At 40.1% G+C, this 20918-nt stretch overlaps 2 protein-coding genes across 4 annotated transcripts in view; both read left to right on the top strand.

Annotated features, from left to right (window-relative positions):
* Positions 1-13878, top strand: part of ALDH18A1 (aldehyde dehydrogenase 18 family member A1) — a 33323-nt gene extending 19445 nt beyond the window's left edge. For 2 of the 3 annotated variants that reach the window (XM_063306964.1, XM_063306963.1), the window contains exons 6-18: positions 144-302; positions 934-1024; positions 1889-2013; positions 2363-2507; positions 4693-4766; positions 5422-5521; positions 6114-6334; positions 7530-7667; positions 8853-9048; positions 9272-9393; positions 10580-10766; positions 11922-12017; positions 12954-13878. In XM_063306964.1, coding sequence (XP_063163034.1) covers positions 144-302; positions 934-1024; positions 1889-2013; positions 2363-2507; positions 4693-4766; positions 5422-5521; positions 6114-6334; positions 7530-7667; positions 8853-9048; positions 9272-9393; positions 10580-10766; positions 11922-12017; positions 12954-13135 — 1836 coding nt within the window. In that variant the 3' untranslated portion in view covers positions 13136-13878. The remainder of the gene's footprint in view (positions 1-143; positions 303-933; positions 1025-1888; positions 2014-2362; positions 2508-4692; positions 4767-5421; positions 5522-6113; positions 6335-7529; positions 7668-8852; positions 9049-9271; positions 9394-10579; positions 10767-11921; positions 12018-12953) is intronic. The other variant, XM_063306965.1, reaches the window with a different exon arrangement.
* Positions 13879-16432: 2554 nt separating this feature from the next.
* DUSP28 (dual specificity phosphatase 28) lies at positions 16433-20916 on the top strand. The gene is given in 3 exon segments (XM_063306962.1): positions 16433-17722; positions 17724-18105; positions 19981-20916. Coding segments are annotated over 3 exon segments (648 nt in total). The 5' UTR covers positions 16433-17624; the 3' UTR covers positions 20149-20916.
* Positions 20917-20918: the final 2 nt, after the last annotated feature.

Below are 20918 nucleotides of genomic sequence, written 5' to 3'. Positions count from 1 at the left end.
TCCTGTTTGCATGTACACTTTTGGCTTAACTCAATATATGATTTCTTGTTTAGAATTTGGAAACTTCGGCAGTATCTCTGTAACCTTGCACATCATGATAGAGGATCATTTTTGTCAGTGTAGTTTTTCTCTTTTTTTTTCAGATTTTGGTTACCAACCTGGATTTCCATGATGAGCAGAAACGTAGAAATTTAAATGGGACTTTGCATGAGCTACTACGGATGAATATTGTTCCTATCATCAATACCAATGATGCTGTGGTTCCTCCCCCAGAGCCTAACAGTGACCTGCAGGGGGTAAACGTGGGTAACATCTTATAGTGGGTGGTTGGTGCATGCTTCTTTGTAGATATGCCAACATGCTCATTGGTTGGTCCATGAGTGTTTCAGAAGTGTTTTGGACCTTGGGTGGGCATAGTCCTTCTCTACTTTTCAATAAAGCCTATCTTCAAACTTCTGTATGAGCTTGTAAAAAAGATGCTGCTGTTTTAAGAATTACATGGACTTTATGAATAGATTCCTTCAAGCAGTGATAAGTCATTCAGAAGCCTGAAAAAAAGTTAGGCTGCTTTAATGAATAGCAGAGAATGTTGTGCTCGAATGGTGTCCAAAACAAGCTTTCGAAGTCATTTTCAAAGTTTCACATCTTTATTAACTAGTGAGCTGTAATGCATGCTAATGCGGGCTTAGTGCACAAAGCTGGATGGAATATAGTAGGGCTGGCATGTTTATCTCACTGCTTATGGAGGTAGCAGTTTGTTCTCTTTGCTGTGACTTGCCAGGCTGACTGTTGAGTTGATGCTGATTGACTCCTTACTGTGCAAATGCAAATCGCCCGCAGGACCACTGCTGTGCTTTGTCTTGCTTGGAATTAATTAGATGGATGGTAGCTGACCTGGCTAGTTTTACTGACCGTTTTTTGTTTGGGTTCTAGGTAATTAGTGTGAAGGACAATGATAGTTTAGCAGCACGGCTAGCTGTGGAAATGAAGACAGACCTGTTGATTGTTCTCTCGGATGTTGAAGGTACAAGAGTTTCTTCGTTGCCTGACTAAATTAATAATGTGTTTATGCAATGTCTTGGTTCAGGGAGGGAACATCCAGGAAGCTCTCTGTGATGTTCATTGACAGGGGTTAGATTGCCCTGGGATGAAGAAAAGGGGTTTTATTTGGTGGAAGCAGTTTTGGAGTATATTCAGATTGCCCCATGTCACACAACCTCAGAAGGAAAGAGGAGTGTTAAGCAGCCTCATGAGCCTCCTTTTGGTTTTGATATCCCTCCTGCAGTTGGCTGTTGACTGGATACTTGAAACTAATAATGCTATCAGGGAAGAATAAAAAGGCAGTGGTAGTGCACTAGCTTTAAATGATGGAAGACTTGATAGTGCTGTACAGCACTTTGGATTAAGTCTCCAAGAAGTACTTTGGAACTTGCGGGAACTTGCAGGGGTGCAAATATAGTACTTGTCTGTAACATCTTAAAGCAGCTGCATCTTTTCTTGGGATCGTGTGACTACCCATTTCCTGGGGTCTTGTGACTGCTTTAAGGTGTAAAGAAGTGTTACAGTTGTACTGCCACACATTCCCAAACCCTTTTTGGAGATGGAATTCAAAGCACTGCACAGCCCTAATATCTGATGCCTCCTGGTTGGGTTTGGAAAAATTATTGTCATAGGCCTGGAAAGCAACTGCAAAGTCAATAGCGAGCTTGAGGGACCAGCAGGCCACATCCTGTCATCAGTCCTTATTTCATAAGATTCCAGCTACCTCATTTCTCTTCCTTCTCAGATTTAGCAAGAATACTTACTAAATCTACTTATCTTATGGTTGTCTGTATAGAATTTGTTGACAAGATACTTTTCTGGGCTCATTTCTGTCCTTTCATTTCAGGACTTTTCGATAGTCCTCCAGGGTCAGATGATGCAAAACTCATAGATATATTTTATCCTGGAGACCAGCAGTCCGTGACTTTCGGAACCAAATCTCGAGTGGGGATGGGAGGCATGGAGGCCAAGGTTGGTTTTCTTTGTGTTGTTTCATTTTATTTTCTCACTAGAGGAAGGAGGATGATACTTAATAGCAGTTTGGAACCTCTGTTGATGCTTTTGCATAAATCTCATAATTTCCTGAAATTGAAAGTTTATTTCTGTGCTCTATTTTCTGTTCATGAAAGAGACTGAAACCACAGGCTGCCCATATATGTAGATGGGTGTGTGTGTCTATAGAAATAAATATAAAATATGCTTCTGGTTTCTGTATCATACAGAAAATAATCACATGGATGACACATCCTTGGCTTATGCCAAAAGTTATTGAGGTACTTGTTTTCTTAATATCTGTTTCTAAAAAAATCACTTTTTACAGGTTAAAGCTGCCCTGTGGGCTCTCCAAGGAGGAACTTCAGTGGTGATTGCTAATGGAACCCATCCCAAGATCTCTGGCCATGTCATCACAGATATCGTAGAGGGGAAAAAAGTTGGCACATTTTTTTCAGAGGTAAAACCTGCAGGTAAGTTGGCGCTGTCATGACTAACATCTGTGAATTGGATTGCACTCAAGAAGAGTATAACTTTTGGGACATGATAGGCTAATTTTCTCTTATCTGGTGCCCTCTATATGCTTTAAACCACAACTCCTAGAATTTTACCCTCCTGGCTGGTATTTCTGGAAGTTCTAGTCCAAAAATGTTGGGAAAGGCAATTTTAAGCCTTTAAGCTATTTGTTCCTTTGGCCATGAAAGCCAAAAAACCATGAAAGAACTATCGGCGCTAAAAACATTGTGAATAGGTGTCTTGGGGGACGAAAAAAAATTGTTTCTTTTGCAATATGAGCTTGGTATTTATGAATTGGGGAACATTATGACATTTTCACAATTTTGATGGGGAAGTGTTAACCTTTTTATTTTTTCATTTTATTTTATATAAACAAAAGAAAAAAAGGAAAGAGGAAAAAACAAGAACACACCTCTCATAAATTTATTAAAACATACATAGTAAGCCAAATAAATTAAAGGCTTAAGATAAAACCAGAAAAGGCTGTATAACTAGATCTGGTTAATATCAGCTCTGTTCACTATGCCTCTCTGTGGCTTTTTATCTTGGCAAACCAATCACTTTCAATTCATACATTGTGTTATGTTCTTTAAACTTCTTACTCCTTGCTTTTTGAACATCCGATCACTTCCATCCAATTACATATTTCTTAATCTCCCCTTTTTCTTAGCCCATTCACTCTTCTTTATGTATTTGTTTTCTTTTTTTTTATGAAATCTTTATTATTTATGTATTTGTTTTCAAGTTTGATCCTCATTCCTTCTCACTCTATGAGCAAATCACCTTAATCCACATTAATTTAACATCCATTCATTCTTGACCCTATGTCGTCTTGTTTTTTTCCATGCACACTTCCCTAGTACTCCATTTCAACTATAGTCCCCTTACTTTTATGTTTTGCCTGACATACTGCCCACTTTGTGCTGTTACCCAACTCTCTTACGTATAACAATCTAATACATAGACATCTTTGCTTCTTGCAGCATTTGTTACTCACAGCAGAGTATGTAAAACCCACAACTTTTCTATCAGCATTTGCACATCTTAAAATTTATTCATATATTTTCCCATCTTTAGTAAACATCCTTTTAAGGTCTGCAACTCCGTATTCTTGCTCTAATTTTTCAGTATTTATGTATAACTTGCTAATCACTCCATTTTTCCTGTTAAAATTAACTTGATCTTTAGTGCATTAATTTTCAGACTCATACTCATTGCATCATACACTCTAACATTAGATGCAGATCACTTGGGTTCTCAGCCAATAACACGGCATCATCTGTGTACAAAGCTACACACGTACTCATATCCTCAGTGTGAGTGGTATCCTGAATGTGTTGGCATACCACATGTATCTTCTAGGTGGTAGGAATGTTGGTGTGCAAGGTAGTCTCTAAGTTAGGGAACCCGGCTTGCATAGAATAGCATGAATGTGCTTGGGGTAAAATTGTGTCTGTGGCGTATTGGCCAAAATGTGGCTGGTATTGTGTCCTTACCATTTATAACAATCTGTTCACTTACACATTCTTAATTATCTGGGAAAGGAGCTGCCATCTCACTGGTTCACAGGTTATTAAGAAAAGGGATAGACGTTAGGGGTAGAGTTAGAGTTGGAGTTATGCTCATGTGACCCCATGGCTTTGTGAGCCACACTGGTTATCAGTTAGCTTCCAGGTGCAATTCAGGGTGCTGGTTGTCACCTTCAAGGCCATTCATGGCATAGGGCCTGGCTGTCTGGAGGTCCTGCCTATCTCCAATCATCTCTGTCTGGCCAGTACAATCCAGTGTCCAGGACCCAAGATAGGACCCAGGAAGCACGCCTACCTTGTTGTAGCACCTGCCCTCGGGAATAGTGTCCCCCCAGAGATTCATGTGGCTCACACCCTTCTGACACATTCAGGAAATTACTAAAACCCTGGTTGTTTTCTCAGTCCCTGGGATAGGCTGGTTGTGGAGCCCTCTTTGGTTATGTTTAGTTTACAGCTGGGTGTTTTGTTTTGATAATTGGGTCCTTACACTCTCCAACTTATAATAGGTATCAAATACAGTTAAGTTTTTAAAATAGTATCCTTGTAGTGCATGGTGACTGGAATTAACACATCAGTATTTACTACACAATGTCCTTCCTTTTGATTTTAAAAGGACCAACGGTAGAACAACAGGCAGAAATGGCTCGAACAGGAGGCAGGAGTTTGGCAGCACTACAGCCTGAGCAGGTACCTTTCCAGTTGTAACAGAAAACATTGTAAAGCCTTCAAATATGCTGTAGGTGTTTGTAGTGCGATAGCACTATACAAAGATAAATCTTGCAGAAATGTTAGTGTATAGATTTTTCTCTATACAGATAAAGGTACTTGTATTCATGTACTGCAGCTTTCCCCAATCTGGTGGTCCTCTTAGATGTGTTGGAGACCACCTGTAATTCCCATTCAGCATGGCCATTGGTCGTGTTGGATGGAAATTATGGAGGTTATAGCCCAACACATTTGGAGGGTACAAATTTGCAAAAAGCTGAAATTGGATCCTTTTTATACACCTCCCATGGAGAATTATATTAATGGCACCTTAACGTGTCTACTAAGGAAAAGCAAAGCTGTAGTGAAGTCCAGGAATCATGCTTTCAGAATGTTTACAACAGCTGCTCCTTCACTGAGAAAACAGAAAGTAGTGAACTTGTACTTGAGTCCATGGACCAGGTGGGGTGACATAACAGCCCAGATTTGATGTATGGACCAGAGATTCTCCATTTCTAGCACTGGGTATGGTCTGCACAAATAATGACCAATGGAACTGGATTGAAGCTATGGAAAGACAGCTTACCAAACTAACTGCAGTGAAATGCCAGATGGCTCCTTGTGTATCTTACTACAGAGAGCGGAGATCATCTATCATCTTGCTGATCTTCTGACAGACCAGAGAGAAGAGATTCTTCAGGCCAACAAAAAGGATTTGGAAGAGGCTGAGACTAAAGGTACTGTGGAAAGATTCAGGAAGTTTAACATCCCATGTTTATGGGATAGGGATGATTTTTTCACCAAGGATGGGGCATTTTTGAGGTTGATATTTTTTGTTTTCACATCCTGCAGAGATTGATAAAGGGATCTGTAAGCACTCAGAAATATTTGACCAAATTTCCTCAAAACTTTGGAGCACTAATTTTTTGGGGGGCGGGGTTGGGAAGAAGCTTTTCATAAATCAGGAATTGGCTATGTTTTGATGGCTGCAGATAGGATCACTATCATATTGGTATTGATCACTTGTAAGTTTTCTGACATGAACACTATCATTTAAGTGATACGTGATATCATTGAACTACTGTATGGTTAAGATCTTCTTGTACCTTCCTCCTGACCATGGTTTGTTCTTTTGTACCTTTTGTATTAGCCAGTGAAAGTAAGAAAAATATGTCTTCCACTTTGGAATGAGCAACCATGTCCCCTGTTCAGGAATGGGAAAGATTTCTTTCCTCCTATTTATTTTAACTTTACCATAGTTGCCTTACTGTGGATCACATTAACTATTGCAACTTAATCTGTGTCCACTGATTTCTGATTCCATTTCAGGGAGATTGGCTCTGCCTTTGTTAAAGAGACTCAGTCTATCAACCTCGAAGCTGAATAGTTTGGCCATAGGACTGCGTCAGATTGCAGCGTCCTCACAAGATAGCGTGGGCCGTGTGCTTAGAAAGACGAGAATAGCAAAGGATTTGGAACTTGAGCAAGTGACTGTGCCTATTGGGGTCTTGCTGGTGATTTTTGAATCCCGCCCTGATTGCCTTCCCCAGGTATGGTCTCATTTTTATCAGTATTAATATTGTTTACTGTGAAATGGAAATATACCTTCTTCACCTATTTTTTGATAATACTTTTGCCCCTTTGAAATAGAATTTCAGTCTCAAATTCATATGCGTATGGTATATATTTATGAGGCAGATCTTCCCCTAGTGGATTCATAATTTGTTTGGTATTATACAGTATTGTATAATACCGTATTCAGAGTCCCCCATTGGGGGAGATGCGCGGTGACATAAATTTAATAAATAAATAAATACAGGATTTGGTATTATATAGGGCAGGATTTCTCAACCAGGCTTCCGTGGAACCCGAGGGTTCTGCGAGAGGTCACTAGGGGTTCCCTGGGAGATCATGATTTATTTAAAAAATTATTTGAAATTCAAGCAACTTCACATTAAAGAGATAAGTTTCATTCTTTACTTTTAGTTTACGAACACTGTTAATGCATATATACAGGCTACACATGAAACGAATATAATAATTTGGTAACTTCAGGCCTGTTTTTGAGCCTGAATGTGCAGGGGTTCCCCGAGGCCTGAAAAATATTTCAAGGCCTGAATAATATTCCCTGTTCCTCCAGGGTCAAAAGGTTGAGGAAGGCTAATATAGGGACTAGGAGGCGTGCCTTCTCTGCCATAGCCCCTGCCCTCTGGAACGTTCTCCCTCCAGAGATTAGGATTGCCCTGACCCTGTTGGTCTTTCGTAAGGCCTTGAAGACCTACTTACATGCCCAGGCCTGGGGCCCCGAGTGTGTTAAGAGCCCCATTTCCTGGTTATATTGACATCTATGGCTATAATTTTTCTTGGTTGATATACATATATATCAACATCAACCAAGAAAAATTATAGCCATAGATGTCTGTCTGTCTGTCTGTCTGTCTCTCTCTATATATAGTGTTTGATCTTGGTTTTAATTGATTTTATGATTGTCCACCACCCAGGGTCATTTGTCTGAGATGGGCGGCCATAGAAATTGAATAAATATAAAAAAAATTAATTAATTAATTAATTAATTAATTAATTAAAAAAATACAGTAAAAGAGAAAAACTAGGCAATGTGCCTGGGAATTCTTGGAGATTTGGTCCAACATATCTCAAGGGTGCCAGATTGGAAGAGGCTGTCCTCTTTCTAAAATGGTACTGTGATGCTGTTCTTTAGTGTTGGTCTCTCTCTTCTCCCAATAGGTATCTGCTTTGGCTATTGCTAGTGGAAATGGTCTATTGCTTAAAGGAGGCAAAGAGGCTTTACACAGCAATCAAATCCTTCACCACCTGACTCAAGAAGCACTTTCAATTCATGGGGTGAAGGATGCAGTGCAGCTGGTGAGTACTTAGGAACACAATATGGGAAGTGGGCCACTCCAGTAGGAAAAGGCATTGTAAGATAAGGAAATCAGATATATTTTTGAAAGAAGAGTGAAAGCAACATAGTATTTTTTTCCCTTTTCTAACTGCAATCTGTTGGGCTTCAGTTTAATGGTTGCCTCTGCATCAAATAATTAAAGCCAGTCGCAACTTAAGGATTTGTGCAGTGCAAGGAATTCTTTTGGAGCAGGCAAGGATTGTGAGAATGTTCTTCATCTGAGACTGTGGACCACCCTGGGCTTTTCCACTTGAGAATTTGTGACTAGCTGCACAGGCTATTCCAGACATTTGTTCTCTAGAGTTGAGTTGTTTTAACAAGCTTGTTGTTCACAGTTGTACACATCAGCTTCCAAAATCAAATAGAACTTCATGAATAGTATAAACAGTGTTTATATACAATTTTTATTTTCAAAATTTCAAAGTGATTTACAGTGATTAGAAAAGCACACATTGAAAACATCATAAAAATAGGATGAAAGAAGAGTAAAAACAGAATACAAATACCCCATAAAGGGGAATTTAACCACTGCGATGGCTGGTACAAAATAAATAACTTAAAAAATAACTAATGCATAGGGGCCTGACAAAAGTATTTTTGTTAATCTATTTTGTGTTTAGTCTCATGCTGAATGCTCACTCGTTCACAGAATTCATTCATATATAGTTATATTTAAGCACATGTTTGTATATGTATATATACACAGACATAGACACACATATAAAAGGTAAAGGTTTCCCTTGACGTAAAGTCCAGTCGAATCCGACTCTAGGGGGCGGTGCTCATCTCCGTTTCTAAGCCTTGGAGCCGGCGTTGTCATAGACACTTCCGGGTCATGTGGCCAGCATGACGACTCGGAACGCCGTTACCTTCCCGCCGAAGCGGTACCTATTGATCTACTCACATTTGCATGTTTTCGAACTGCTAGGTGAGCAGGAGCTGGGATTAACAACGGGAGCTCACCCCGCCGCGCGGTTTCGAACCGCCGACCTTCCGATCAACAGCTCAGCGGTTTAACCCGCAGCGCCACCGCGTCCCTCTCAGACACACATATACCCAAACATAAATATATGTATGCATGGACACACTTTTCTGTGTATTTATATAAATTAATATTTGTGACTTGACTGGTTTGGTTTTTACAGGTGAATACCAGGGAGGAAGTGGAAGATCTTTGCCGATTAGACAAACTGATAGATTTGATCATTCCCCGTGGCTCTTCTCAGCTGGTTCGGGATATCCAAAAAGCAGCCAAAGGAATCCCAGTCATGGGGCACAGTGAAGGGATTTGCCATGTGTATGTGGATTTGGAGGCCAGTGTTGAGAAGGTCACTAGAATAGGTGAGAGATTTTGTTTCTTAAGGGTGGGAGTGGAGGAGGTGAACTGTCCCCATGGTCTCCATTTATCTATATATTTCAGACGTCGTAGAGCAGCCCTGCCAAAATTCTTAATATGGGAGCAATAGTCCTACACTTCTGGAGGGCACCACTCTGTAGGAAGAGTGCTTTACAGCATCTTTAAAACATGCCGCTGAATTAAACCAATTATCTATCCTTCCTCCAGTGAGAGACTCAAAATGTGAATATCCTGCAGCCTGCAATGCTTTGGAGACACTGCTAATACATCGGGATTTGCTGAGAACTCCTGTATTTGATCAGATTATTGACATGTTGCGGGTGGAACAGGCAAGTGAGAATGGTTTCCAGTGTACGTTAAGTATGAAGAAATTGGCTGTCAGTAATTTCTATGCAGTGTGGCGTGCTGTCTAAAGGGTGATGCTATAGATGCATACGCTGAGAAATTTCTAAATGCAGTAAGGTGTATATATCATATTTAGCAAACTAGTAGTAGCAGTTGTTTGCCCTGATAGCACATATTGATTGAATCCAGGCCTTCTGATGGTGCATCTTAGCTTTGGGATTCTCAAGATGCTTGCAGTCCTATTTAGATTGGAAGCAATAGAAGATAGACATTTGGAAATGAGATTCTTTTTGAGGGTCCTGAACCCAATTCCTTGGAAACACAGTATTCTTCCATTAAAATGGCCTGATAATACTTTAGAATACTCTGGAAGCAGGATATAGCGCTGGATAGTGAAAGAATTTTGTCCACAATTTCAGAAGTTGAGAGCCTTATACACTGACTGAAAGAAACAGCTGTGAACTAGCCCACAAATGAGACAGAAATTCTTCATCTAGGTTACTGTGTAAATTTTTGTGACTGAAAACATTTTACCCAACAATGAGAGGTTTTTTTCCAGAAACAGATACAGAAGAATATAAGACATTGCCCAAAGCCAAATTAATGTATGCAACCTGGGAATTCTGAGAGGTGCAGTCCAGTGCATCTGGAAGATCCAGGTTGGAGAAGACTGATTTCACTGATCGGTGGTGGCTCTCTAGAGTTTCAGACATGGACTTTTCTGACTCTATCTGAAAATGCCACTGATTAAATTAGGTATTCTGCATGCAAACACATGACATCTAGCATTCTACCACCTTGGCTGGATTTACACTGAATAACTTTATGCCAGTCACCGTCTCAGCCCAGCTTACCATACAAGATCATTGTTGTGGGGGTAAAATGGGAGATCCCACGTAAATCACCTTGAGCTCCTGGAGAAAAGGCACAATAGAAATTTAACAAATAACTTAATATGATTTGTTTGGTTGTATGAAAGCACAGTCAATAACCTGTGACTTACAGCTTAGTAAAATGTGCAAACCCAATTCTGGCATACTCCACCAACCATGTTTAGGCAAGTCATGGTGTTGTACAGTGTGTGATTTGGATCATGTATATAGCCAAACTTTTTGTGTAGAAAATGCTTAGAAAAAGAATGCATTATGAAGTGTGTTTGTCTTTCACCAGGTGAAGATACATGCTGGCCCCAAATTTGCCTCCTATCTAACGTTTAGCCCTTCAGAGGTGAAATCACTTCGCACAGAATATGGGGACCTGGAGTGCTGCATTGAAGTGGTGGACAGCTTGCAAGATGCTATTGAGCACATTCACAAATATGGGAGCTCCCACACAGATGTAATCATCACAGAGAATGGTTAGTGGCTAATTGACTACCCTGGTGCTTTGAAATGCATGTGTCTATGTGAGGGTTTCACAGCGGAATCAGTTGGCACAAAGATTGCTTCTGAAGCTCCTGTTTAAGGGGGTGAGACTCCCCACAATGTGTTCCTGTCTTCCCTTGCATCTCCTGTAACATTTGAAGAAATGGGCCACAGCCATATCCTAAGGATGCCAAAGTGACAAAACTGCCTCATGACATCACAAAACAAGCTCTGCCCTTTTGTACTTGCATCACAATGTCACACAGAAGTATGTAGAGTTTGCATCATAATGCCACAATGCATACTTTATCACTTGCCCCTCTGGTCTCCTCCTGTCAATGCCTCTGGCTACAGCTGCTTCCTCACTACCATTTCCAGCCCCAGATCTGTGAGTAAGGCTCACAAGGGAAGGCTGTTGTCACCTTCCTCTGCATGGCCCAGATTTCCTAATGTTTCCAGAGTAGTGCAGATGGAACATGTTGTGGCATCCTTATTCCGTAAGTAACACCCAAAAGAGGCCTCCCTGTGACCTGTTTTTAATTATTTCTCCCCAAGGCTGTTCACTGTTGCTAGAGCTCTCTGCCGCCCATTGTTCCGTGCTTCCTCCACTGATCTGTTTGGACAGAACTGAATAACACCCTGCCCATTCTTTGGGTACGGGTCCTTCTGTTGGCCAAAACAATGCATCCGTATACAAGCTGGAAGTTATCAGCAGGGCTTGGAGCTGAAACTTTGAAAACTAGGAGGGGGTGGAGATCACATGAAGAAAGGGAGGACTCCAGTGAGAATTTAGTGCATCCAATGGCCTCAGAAAGTTGGGTGGATCTTTGGGAAATCCTGAAAGAAGGCATAGCAGGCTGGCCTGCATCCAGGATAGGAACATCTCACACTGGAACATTTTGTTGCAGGTTCTGTTTTCAGAGAGATAATTTATGCAATTATCTATGATAAAATATCTGTTTGTTCCCTTAGTTCAGGCATAATGCAAACTATATTAGCATAATATTAGTGAAAAAATAGATGCAACACATAGAACAGGTTCAGAAGAGGTAATTCTTGCTGAATTAGAATTGCTCATATCAACATAATGCTGTAATAAAACAGGGTGTTTAGTAAGAACCATTTTTTTTTCTTTTGGTCATCTTCAGAGAAAACAGCAGAGTTCTTCCTACAGCACCTGGATAGCGCCTGTGTGTTCTGGAATGCCAGCACCCGCTTCTCAGATGGCTATCGGTTTGGGCTGGGTAAGGGAATTGCTACTTGGCCTGTGTATGCTTGAAGCTAAATGCAAAAGGTTAAACCTATCTGCATGTCAAGTAGGACTGACTTTTCTTTCTGATACTTAGACTTCTTTATATATTCTAAGAAGATTTATAAATTATATATATTTATATATTCTAAGGAGATTTGCTAAACTGTCTTGAAAAGCTTTTGGATATTTTAGTATTAGAGTAGTTTAAGCCAAAATACGGGAAGAATCTTGATGAGTTTGTGAGGACAGGTGGAGGCTATCCAAGGAGAAGAGCACTGAAAACCAGTGTAAGAGGTTGCTAAAATGCCCTGTTCAGGAAGTATGGTGGAGAGAGGCAATTGAACCAGTGCATAATCAAGAAGCAACTGCTGTTGACAGTAGCCTGTCAGAGTATGACATGAAGGATAAAGCAAGAGCCTTAGATGAAAAACATGAGGCATTTAGCATGAGGATGCAATTCTAATAGAAATAGATCAAATGATTGGCTGGACATGGAGGAATTAGCCGCTTTCCATTTTGCATCGCATCAGAAAAGGAACTGCAATATCTGAGTAAGGAGGAAATCTTAAGAAGGAGAGAACAATTTGACAAGTCAAGAGCTAGAAAGGAGTACAAACAGGGCCGCAACTGGGGGGGGCACCTGGGGCATGTGCCCTGGGCGCTGCGCTGGTGGAGCGCCAAAATGAGCACTGGGGGGGGCAAAATGAGTGCTGGGGGGGCACCAAAATGGGTGCGGAATCCGTGTTTGCCCCAGGTGACACAGACCCTAGTTGCGGCCCTGAGTACAAAAGGAATGAGTGAATGCTGTTGAGAATTTAAAATGAGGGAAAACATGATCTGGACAACATGGCCTGTAACATTAGAAGATTTTTTTCCCATCCTGTTTCTTTTTTTAAAAATCCATTTCTGTTCTGTCCTTCCCCCTCAGGTGCTGAGGTTGGCATCAGCACATCGCGGATCCATGCCCGTGGGCCAGTGGGAATTGAGGGGCTCTTGACAACCAAGTGGTTGCTACGTGGGGACAATCACATTGTTTCTGACTTCTCTGAGCAAGGGAGCATGAAATTCCTTCATGAAAACCTTCCCATTCCACAGAGGAATACTAACTGAGAATTTGGGTATAGAGCATGGTACTTGTAGGGCTGTTACTATTTCAGAACCTAGCCTGGAAAGGACATGGACCTTCTCTAGGCATGCAGAGTTTTCTGCACTTTTGGCTTTCTGGATACTCAGGAGTGTTGAAAGTGGGGTTCTCTGCTTTAGCCCCCCCCCACTCAACTACATTATGTAGGTGACAAGTGCAGGTGTGTAAAGGATCTCTTGCAGCGCAGGAAAAAGAACTTTCGATCTTTCTTTTGATGATGAGTATGTGCCATCAAGTCGTTTTCGTACTTCACTCCAAATCACTGGGAAACTTTTGGCTAGTAGGAGAACTGAATGCCCTTTTTCCTCCAATGCCTTTCTTGCTTTGGGAAAAACATTGGGGAAATTTTTTTTTCTTCCTCCTCCTCTAGAGATTTGTAGCAACTTCTTAATTTTTAAAAGTGCTCTACCAACTCATGTCTTATTTAAAATGCTGAATCACCTTAATAAATATTCCAGGTACAAAATGAGTGGTCTTCATCCTCCAAACATTATTTTTCATGCCTAGTTTCCTTTAATTACTGGCTGCCTTGTGGGATAAGAGGGTGGGACAGTAATAGTTGTGAATCTGTGAGGGTTTTCACAATGACCCCTTTATGAATATTTGTATCAAATATTTTGTTCATGAATTTTATATAGAATTTTATTTCCCTGAGACAAACATATTTTTCAAATTTCATGGTTTTGCAAATAAAACTCCCTTGCAATAAGTTTGTGGATTCAACCACTTTGTTCACAATATATATTGCATTGTACTAGTGATGGGTGACACATTTAGGTAGTGTGCAACACACACTGGAGTTGTACTTGATTAGCATTCACATTATTATTGCTTGTGCAAAACCCATTTAATCTTTCAAGCTCACATAAACCCTATGAGTTAAGTGGTAATTATTTCCATTTTGAAGACAGCATTCAGAGCAAGATGCTGATCCGCCCATATTAGCAAGCTTCCAACTAACACTGAAGTCACATTTTTGAGATCCAATATTGGCCCTTGATCTTCTGAACTGGACTGCTTTCATTGCATCTCTCATAGGTTCAATTTGTGGTAGATTTCTGTTTAATTTTCCACATGAAAAGTTGTGTGTTTGTGTGTGCATTCCTAGTGAAAACTCTGACAGTCCTTTGTGTTTTTTCCAAGGAGGGTTGTTATCTGGATCTATGAAAGCTGCTGTGGGATGGCGAAGTATATGGATATTATTCTGAGTTCTGGTAAATTTCAACCCTAGCACAGAATTTTTATATTTCAGATATTTGTAACCTAACTATTCCTACAAATTCCATTTAAGAGGAAAAATTCCTTAATCTGGTTCCCTTTCTCTAATGCCCAAAGAGGAGCACAACATCCTTTTTGTGTTTCCTGGCTTAGAAAGCTATTCTTTTGACAGGACTTGATGTCTTTGGTACACTCTGTTAAGTTAATTCAAATGGCAGAGAGCTATAAGAAAATTACAGTAGTGATGCTCCAAGTGTGGGAAGGATTCAATTTTGTTTTGAGCATAGATGAACTGGGCTATGTTGCCCATTGGCCTGAATCCTCTTCCCACTCCTCTCTCAGTGGGGGTGGGGGTGGGGTTTAGTTCTTTCCAAAGCAGGAAGAGGGCATTGGCAATTTTAGTATATTTGCATATGTAGTTCTGTGCCATTTCTGGATACCATGAGGGCAGTGTCTCGTGATTGCAATGAGTGTAAATACAATAAGTAAATAAAATGCTGCATGTGTTTTCCTAACCTATTAATTTTCATTATGTTTGATAGCAGACTGCAAACTTGTTACATATGCTGTTTGTTTTCCCATACACTCACATGCCTGGTATCTGATTTATGCTGTCTGCATATATACTGTCTTTGGGGAAAACTTTGAGACAGTGTGTACAAACTACTATTCCATAGTGGCTTACCAGCTTTGGAATGACTTTGTCATGCCCCGTTCTAAGGCATGCATGCCTCACAACGTGATCATGCCTTCCTGATGGAAGGGAGGGGTAGGAAGTATGCATAGGCTTATCCCCTCAAGAACAATTGCACAGATGGCTCGCCCAAGCCGGGGCAGCCATCAACATAATCACTGGCCCACCTCACAGGGCTCCAGGGCACACACCTGTGCCGGACACAGAAAGAGGGCAATGGTGTTCGGCCGGTATCCGCCCTAATCGCCCATCAAGGCCAGTGTCTCACCGGGATCGCGCATCAAGAGGGCCGGGAACGGACGTACGGACAATGGAGGGTGGAAAGGGGCAAGGCCGACACGCGTGTATATTAAGGGAATGAGCGCAACACGTGCTCATTCCTGTCTTTCTCTCGTGTTCGTATTCTTTCCCAATAAACCGGATTTCCTTAGCCTGCCTAAGTTTGAGTCCGCGTCTCGTTGGGGAAAAGCTACACATCACAGACTTAATGTCAGGATTGTTTTGCTTTTATTTTCTTGCTAATCTTAATGTTGTTCAAATGCTGTCTTATTAATCTTATGAGTTTAAAATTGTGTAGAACTTTGTTTTTAATGTTTTAATAATCCTGTGGGTTCAAAATATCCAATCTAATTTAGAAATCTATGCATGTGCTAATTGATCTTTTCCAACTAATTGATCACTTCCTTATGAACTTCCTGGACAAACGAAGGAGTTGAAGAAGAATTATCCACCATTCTGTAATACCAGTGATACAAAAGGACCTCATGTGGTTGTCTTTTTACCTTGCACTAAATGGTACCTTTCTGGACTGGTAAATTTGATTGTTGATTATGTGCTATCAAGTCATTTTTGACTCCTAAGCAACCACATAGATAGATTTTCTCCATGACAATCTGTCCCTAACTGGGTCTTTCAGATCTTCCAACAGTACACCCATTGCCACTGTAACTGAGTCCATCCCCCTTACTGCTGGTTGTCCTCTTCTTCTCTTCCCTGGTAAATACTTACAGTTTAACACTGAAATTGCTGTGTCACTATGTATCTAGTTTGGATAAGTACAGAATTCTATAGACCAGGGTTATAATACTTTACATAATCATTTCTCTACTGACTAAAGTGTTTGTGTTTGACATCAGCTCGAGCTTGATGCATGTATGGTATCACATTGACATTATGGTCAAGGTCACTCTTGTTCGGTATTAGGAAATACCATCTAATCATCTGCTTTGGTGTAATAGTTTGGTCTTGTAGCATGTTAACGCTTTAATACATAGCTTATGCCACTCCTACAGTCATGACAGGCCACACTGCTCCTGGTTATTGATCTGAAGATAGACTGGACTGAACTGAACTGAATATATTTGCTGTATGATCACTGAACTTATACAAGCCAACTGCTAAAACCGCATGTACTCTGGATGGAATTCCAGGGAAGACGGAAAAAAGATACTTTCATTTTATCTTGGACATTGGAGAAGCAAAATATATGGAGTTCTGAATAATTTATGGTTTAAAAGAGCGCACTGTATGCCTTGAAGGCTTTTCAATAAGATGAACTGCTGAAATGGTAGGCCACATTTTATAATATGTCACTGACCAAAGAAAGACAGTACTGTATTCAAGCCCTTACTAAAAGGGAACCCACTTCATGCTTCTTTAGAGCAGCCTTTCCCAAGAGATTAGCATTTCTGTGATGAGTCTGTTATAACAGATCTTACTGCCTCAACTGTTCCTGTGATTGTCCATGATATGCATGCCCAAATACCCACAAATGCCCATTGGATCTGAGGGCTCTGTGAATATTTGGTAGCAACTTGGGAATTCAGCAACACAAACATACGAACCTCTATATATAAAGATTATTTTTCACCCCACTAGCTATGTGTTGTACTGTGCCAGTTTTTGCGAATCTTTTCTCCTGCCCTCCCACATACTGTAATTCCAATGTTGTTGATGTGTTCTTTTTGATTCTTCTAAATATTATCTTCTGAAGTTTAATTCAAACATTCTGTGTCTGTTTCCACTGCTTATTTGGAAATCATGCTTGTTCGTTCTAGAGAGGGAAACACATAGAATAATACAATAGTTGAGGGTACATCTCTGAATGGCTTTTGCTGTGAACAGGTGTTAACAGAAGCACTGTGACCACCCAATCATTCCCAAGGGAGTTCAAAAATAAATACAGAAATTAAAAACAAACAAACATGGGTTTCTAACTTTGCCACAGAACAAAAATCCTCAACCTGCTTCGGTCCTCCTGTTAACTCTAGACTCCTGTAAGAGTGCTATTTCCTGATTCTGGCAAAGCCCAATTTCTTCTGCTCTCCAGATGGTACATATTTATTCTAGTTTATTTCCTGCTCTGTTTGTTCACTCATCAATCTAGTGAATGACTTGTTTCCAGGTTAATAATGCTAATTTTTTGTTATTCTAAGGTTATGTTCAGGCTCAAATGAATCTGCTGCAATTTTTAGAGAAGGTTGGAACAGTCTGTAATATAATCCTTGAGGCTGCCAGCAGAATAAATATAGCACAGCACACAGATGGCTACAGAACAAGGGATCCAGGCAATCTACCATCACGCTCCTTTGGGTATCCCTGTTTCCTGTCCTTCTCAGCTTGTCCCCAATAATTCTTCAACTCTTCTCTTGCTGTGATACCACCATTCACCGCCAAATGTTGTCCCTCTGCAAGGTCACTGATTCTTTGTTCATTAGCAATTCTAGGTCAGCCTGCTGTGAGAGTCTCCTCACTCAAGAGAGAGTCACGTTCTGTATCAATGTCTCCAGACAACAGCCCTTCCCAAGCTTTCAGCAAGGCCAATTGCTGAGAATCCCCGTCTTTGATGATCCTTCAGAGGACTTGTATAAATACTTGGAGCATTGCAGTGATATCATAGAAGACATCATCCAAAGAGGTGGGAAGTGCTTAGTGTACTGTAAAAATGGTCGCAGCAGATCTGCAACTATCTGCACTGCTTACTTGATGAAGCATCAAAAGCTCAGGCTGAAGGATGCCTTTGAGGTACTGTGAGCATGCTGAAAATAAAAATTACTTCTGTTTCTGATTAAATGAACTTTTATTTTGGTGATATGTGAAACATACTGAAATATTTAACTGGATGGAATACTTTAGCCATCTCAATGATGATTCAGCATTTTGTTTTGTAAAGGAACTTAACAAAAGGGCCACAATGCAACTGAATTATGAAAATAGCTAATTTAAATCTCATCTGGTTAACTCTGATGGGAACTTTTTAAAAAGAAAACATGAACTTTGAAGACTAAATGTAAATCATTTTAACGTATCTGATTCAAGAGTGAAAAAAATCCATAAAATGAAATTTCTCAACTTAATTGATAGAAGTCTGTACTTTCTTCAACATATATGTCCTGTAATACTTCGTTAATGCCAAACTTTTCAGAAATAGCCTTTCCATGCTACTTTTACTTGCAAGCTGCTTTCTGAAAAACACTGCTTATTTCCTTAAAAGTTCATCTTTTTCTATGAAGAGTAAATTAATTCTCCCCCACCTCTGAGATTGGAAGTTAGCTGCTCATGCTATAAATTCTCATCTGCTCTCAGAGTCCAGTTTTTGTGTTATTTCCAAAACTTGACTGAGCAACAATGAAAGGAAATGTGTGTATATGAGAGATGGTGATGCTAGAGTCAAACTTCCAACTTCCTTTAATAATAATGTCTTGCTCCAGAATTAGTACAACTTTCATCTGAGTTACCTTCAGTCATGTCTCTAGAGTGGGGGCGGGGGCCTTCCCTTCATACTCCGTGGAATCATTTTGTTACCTTTAATTTATTCTATATAATCAAATTCATAAACGGTGGATGTGAACTCATGCTTCTCTGCTTCAGAGTAACACAAATGAATATTTTTCTTGATTTGCAAATTGCATTTCAGCTAAGTCACAGAAGGCTAAGCCGGTATTTAGATGCAAGCATCTAAATGATGATTTAGTCTAATTCAGATCATACCTTCATCTCCAAATTCACTGAGACAAGTAGAAGACAAGTTAATACGCCAGATGAACCTACAGTAAGAAAACTGGGTTAAATAATTGGAAGGGCTTAGATTTAACAACAAACTGGCTTTCTCTGGGCATTCCATTTCAGTGCTCATTTTACTTTTTATTCCCCTCAACCAGAAATAATAGGCATGATTATTCCTCCCTAATCCTAGAGCCATTGACTCCCACCAGAAAGAAAAAAAAAATTGACAAAAGCAGGAAGTAAGGAGGGAAGTAACAACCTCACAACTTCCTTTGTGGTCATATAAGAGCTAATAAAATGGCTACTGGCCCAAGCAACACAGATCATGTGCTGCCAGCATCCAAAAATGAATAAATTGACCAAATGAAGGAAATAATAGTACTATCAATCTGTTTGATTCTCCTGTATCTGTAATCAATCTTCGTTTTTAAATTATTACTATTACACTAAAATTACAAATGTTCATGTTCAGGAGACACTATTCAACTTGTGTTTCAGGTTGAAGGTTTATGGTTCCCCAAAAGAATGTCTAAGTTGGTCTATCAAACTGCCTTCTAACTCCATAGCCCTGCCAGAGCTATTGGGAAAACCAACACCTAGGAAGTTGCCTTACACATCAGGCTACTTCTCTTTCTAGCCTAATATGGTTTGCTCTGATTAGCAGTTGATCTTTGGATGCCGGAGGCAACTTCCCCCTCACTGCTGTTTTATTCTTTTTACTGGAAATGGCTGGGATTGGACCTTGGACCTCTTGTATACAAAATATGTGTTCTACCACTGAGCTGTAACATTTCGTAACAAGTGCATGCTACATTCTTTATCATTCTAGGACAAAATGCTTGGGAGGGGAAGTCCTTATGATCAATGCAATGTGCTTTTTCCCCTACCTTGTAGATTGTGAAGAATGCCAGGCCAACGGCAGAGCCCAATGCAGGATTTTGGTCTCAGCTACAGAAATATGAAGACTATTTGCAAGCACAGCAGCAAGGAACTCTTTCTCCAAAAACAATTTCACATAATAAATATATTGATTCAGATTATAATTTTGGGAAATTTCCTTAAAGAGGAAGATTTAAGATGCTTCTGAATAAAGCTGAATTTAATATATTAAAAAAAAACTGGAATCAGCTACTGTATTATTATAGTCTCAAGAACCTTTAGCTGAAAACTTCTGTAAAAGCCTTTCAACATGTCACAAGGCATAATTCACATCTCTGCAATCTGTTCCATTTTAAGACTATAATTAAATGCAGCTATGATGGGTTGGCCAAAACTTTTTGTGGGAGAAGTGATGCTTCTGACAGCATTGCTGAATGTCAGCAGCATGGCTTCTCACCATTCTGAGGTGGAAAAATGCCAGCGTTGTAGTAGAAGCCCTAGGTTAGTTTGATGTTTGCATAAACAGAATCATACTCCCTCAAAATGTGGTGGTGGGGAATTCCTGTCAGCATCTCCCATTTCATGACATTCTTGGCCTATGCTTGCTTTAGCCTCCATCTACCCAAGATTACCCAGCCCTGCTCTGTGGTTTGAAATCAGTGACTTTTGTCTCTCATGGTTTTGCCCAGTTTTCAGTTGTTGTTGTTTTGAATAATGAAGAGTTATGGAGAACTTATTGCTGGCATGCTATTTTATGACTGACCTATACTGCCTTATAATTTTCCCAAATTCTTCAGGTTAAGGACTTGGAAAAACCTACAGCAGGTTGTGGTCTAGTCTGGTCACAAGATTCCTGAAATCTTTCATGTGCAAATTGAGTTTGCAAAGATGTTTCAAGTAGAAAATGAGAAGCAAATACTGTTAAACTGCTTTTCTTAAACAAGCTGAATAAA

This window comes from Candoia aspera, chromosome 6 (assembly GCF_035149785.1).
Source record: "Candoia aspera isolate rCanAsp1 chromosome 6, rCanAsp1.hap2, whole genome shotgun sequence".
Taxonomy (NCBI): domain Eukaryota; kingdom Metazoa; phylum Chordata; class Lepidosauria; order Squamata; family Boidae; genus Candoia; species Candoia aspera.
This window is presented reverse-complemented; position numbering and strand designations above follow the sequence as displayed.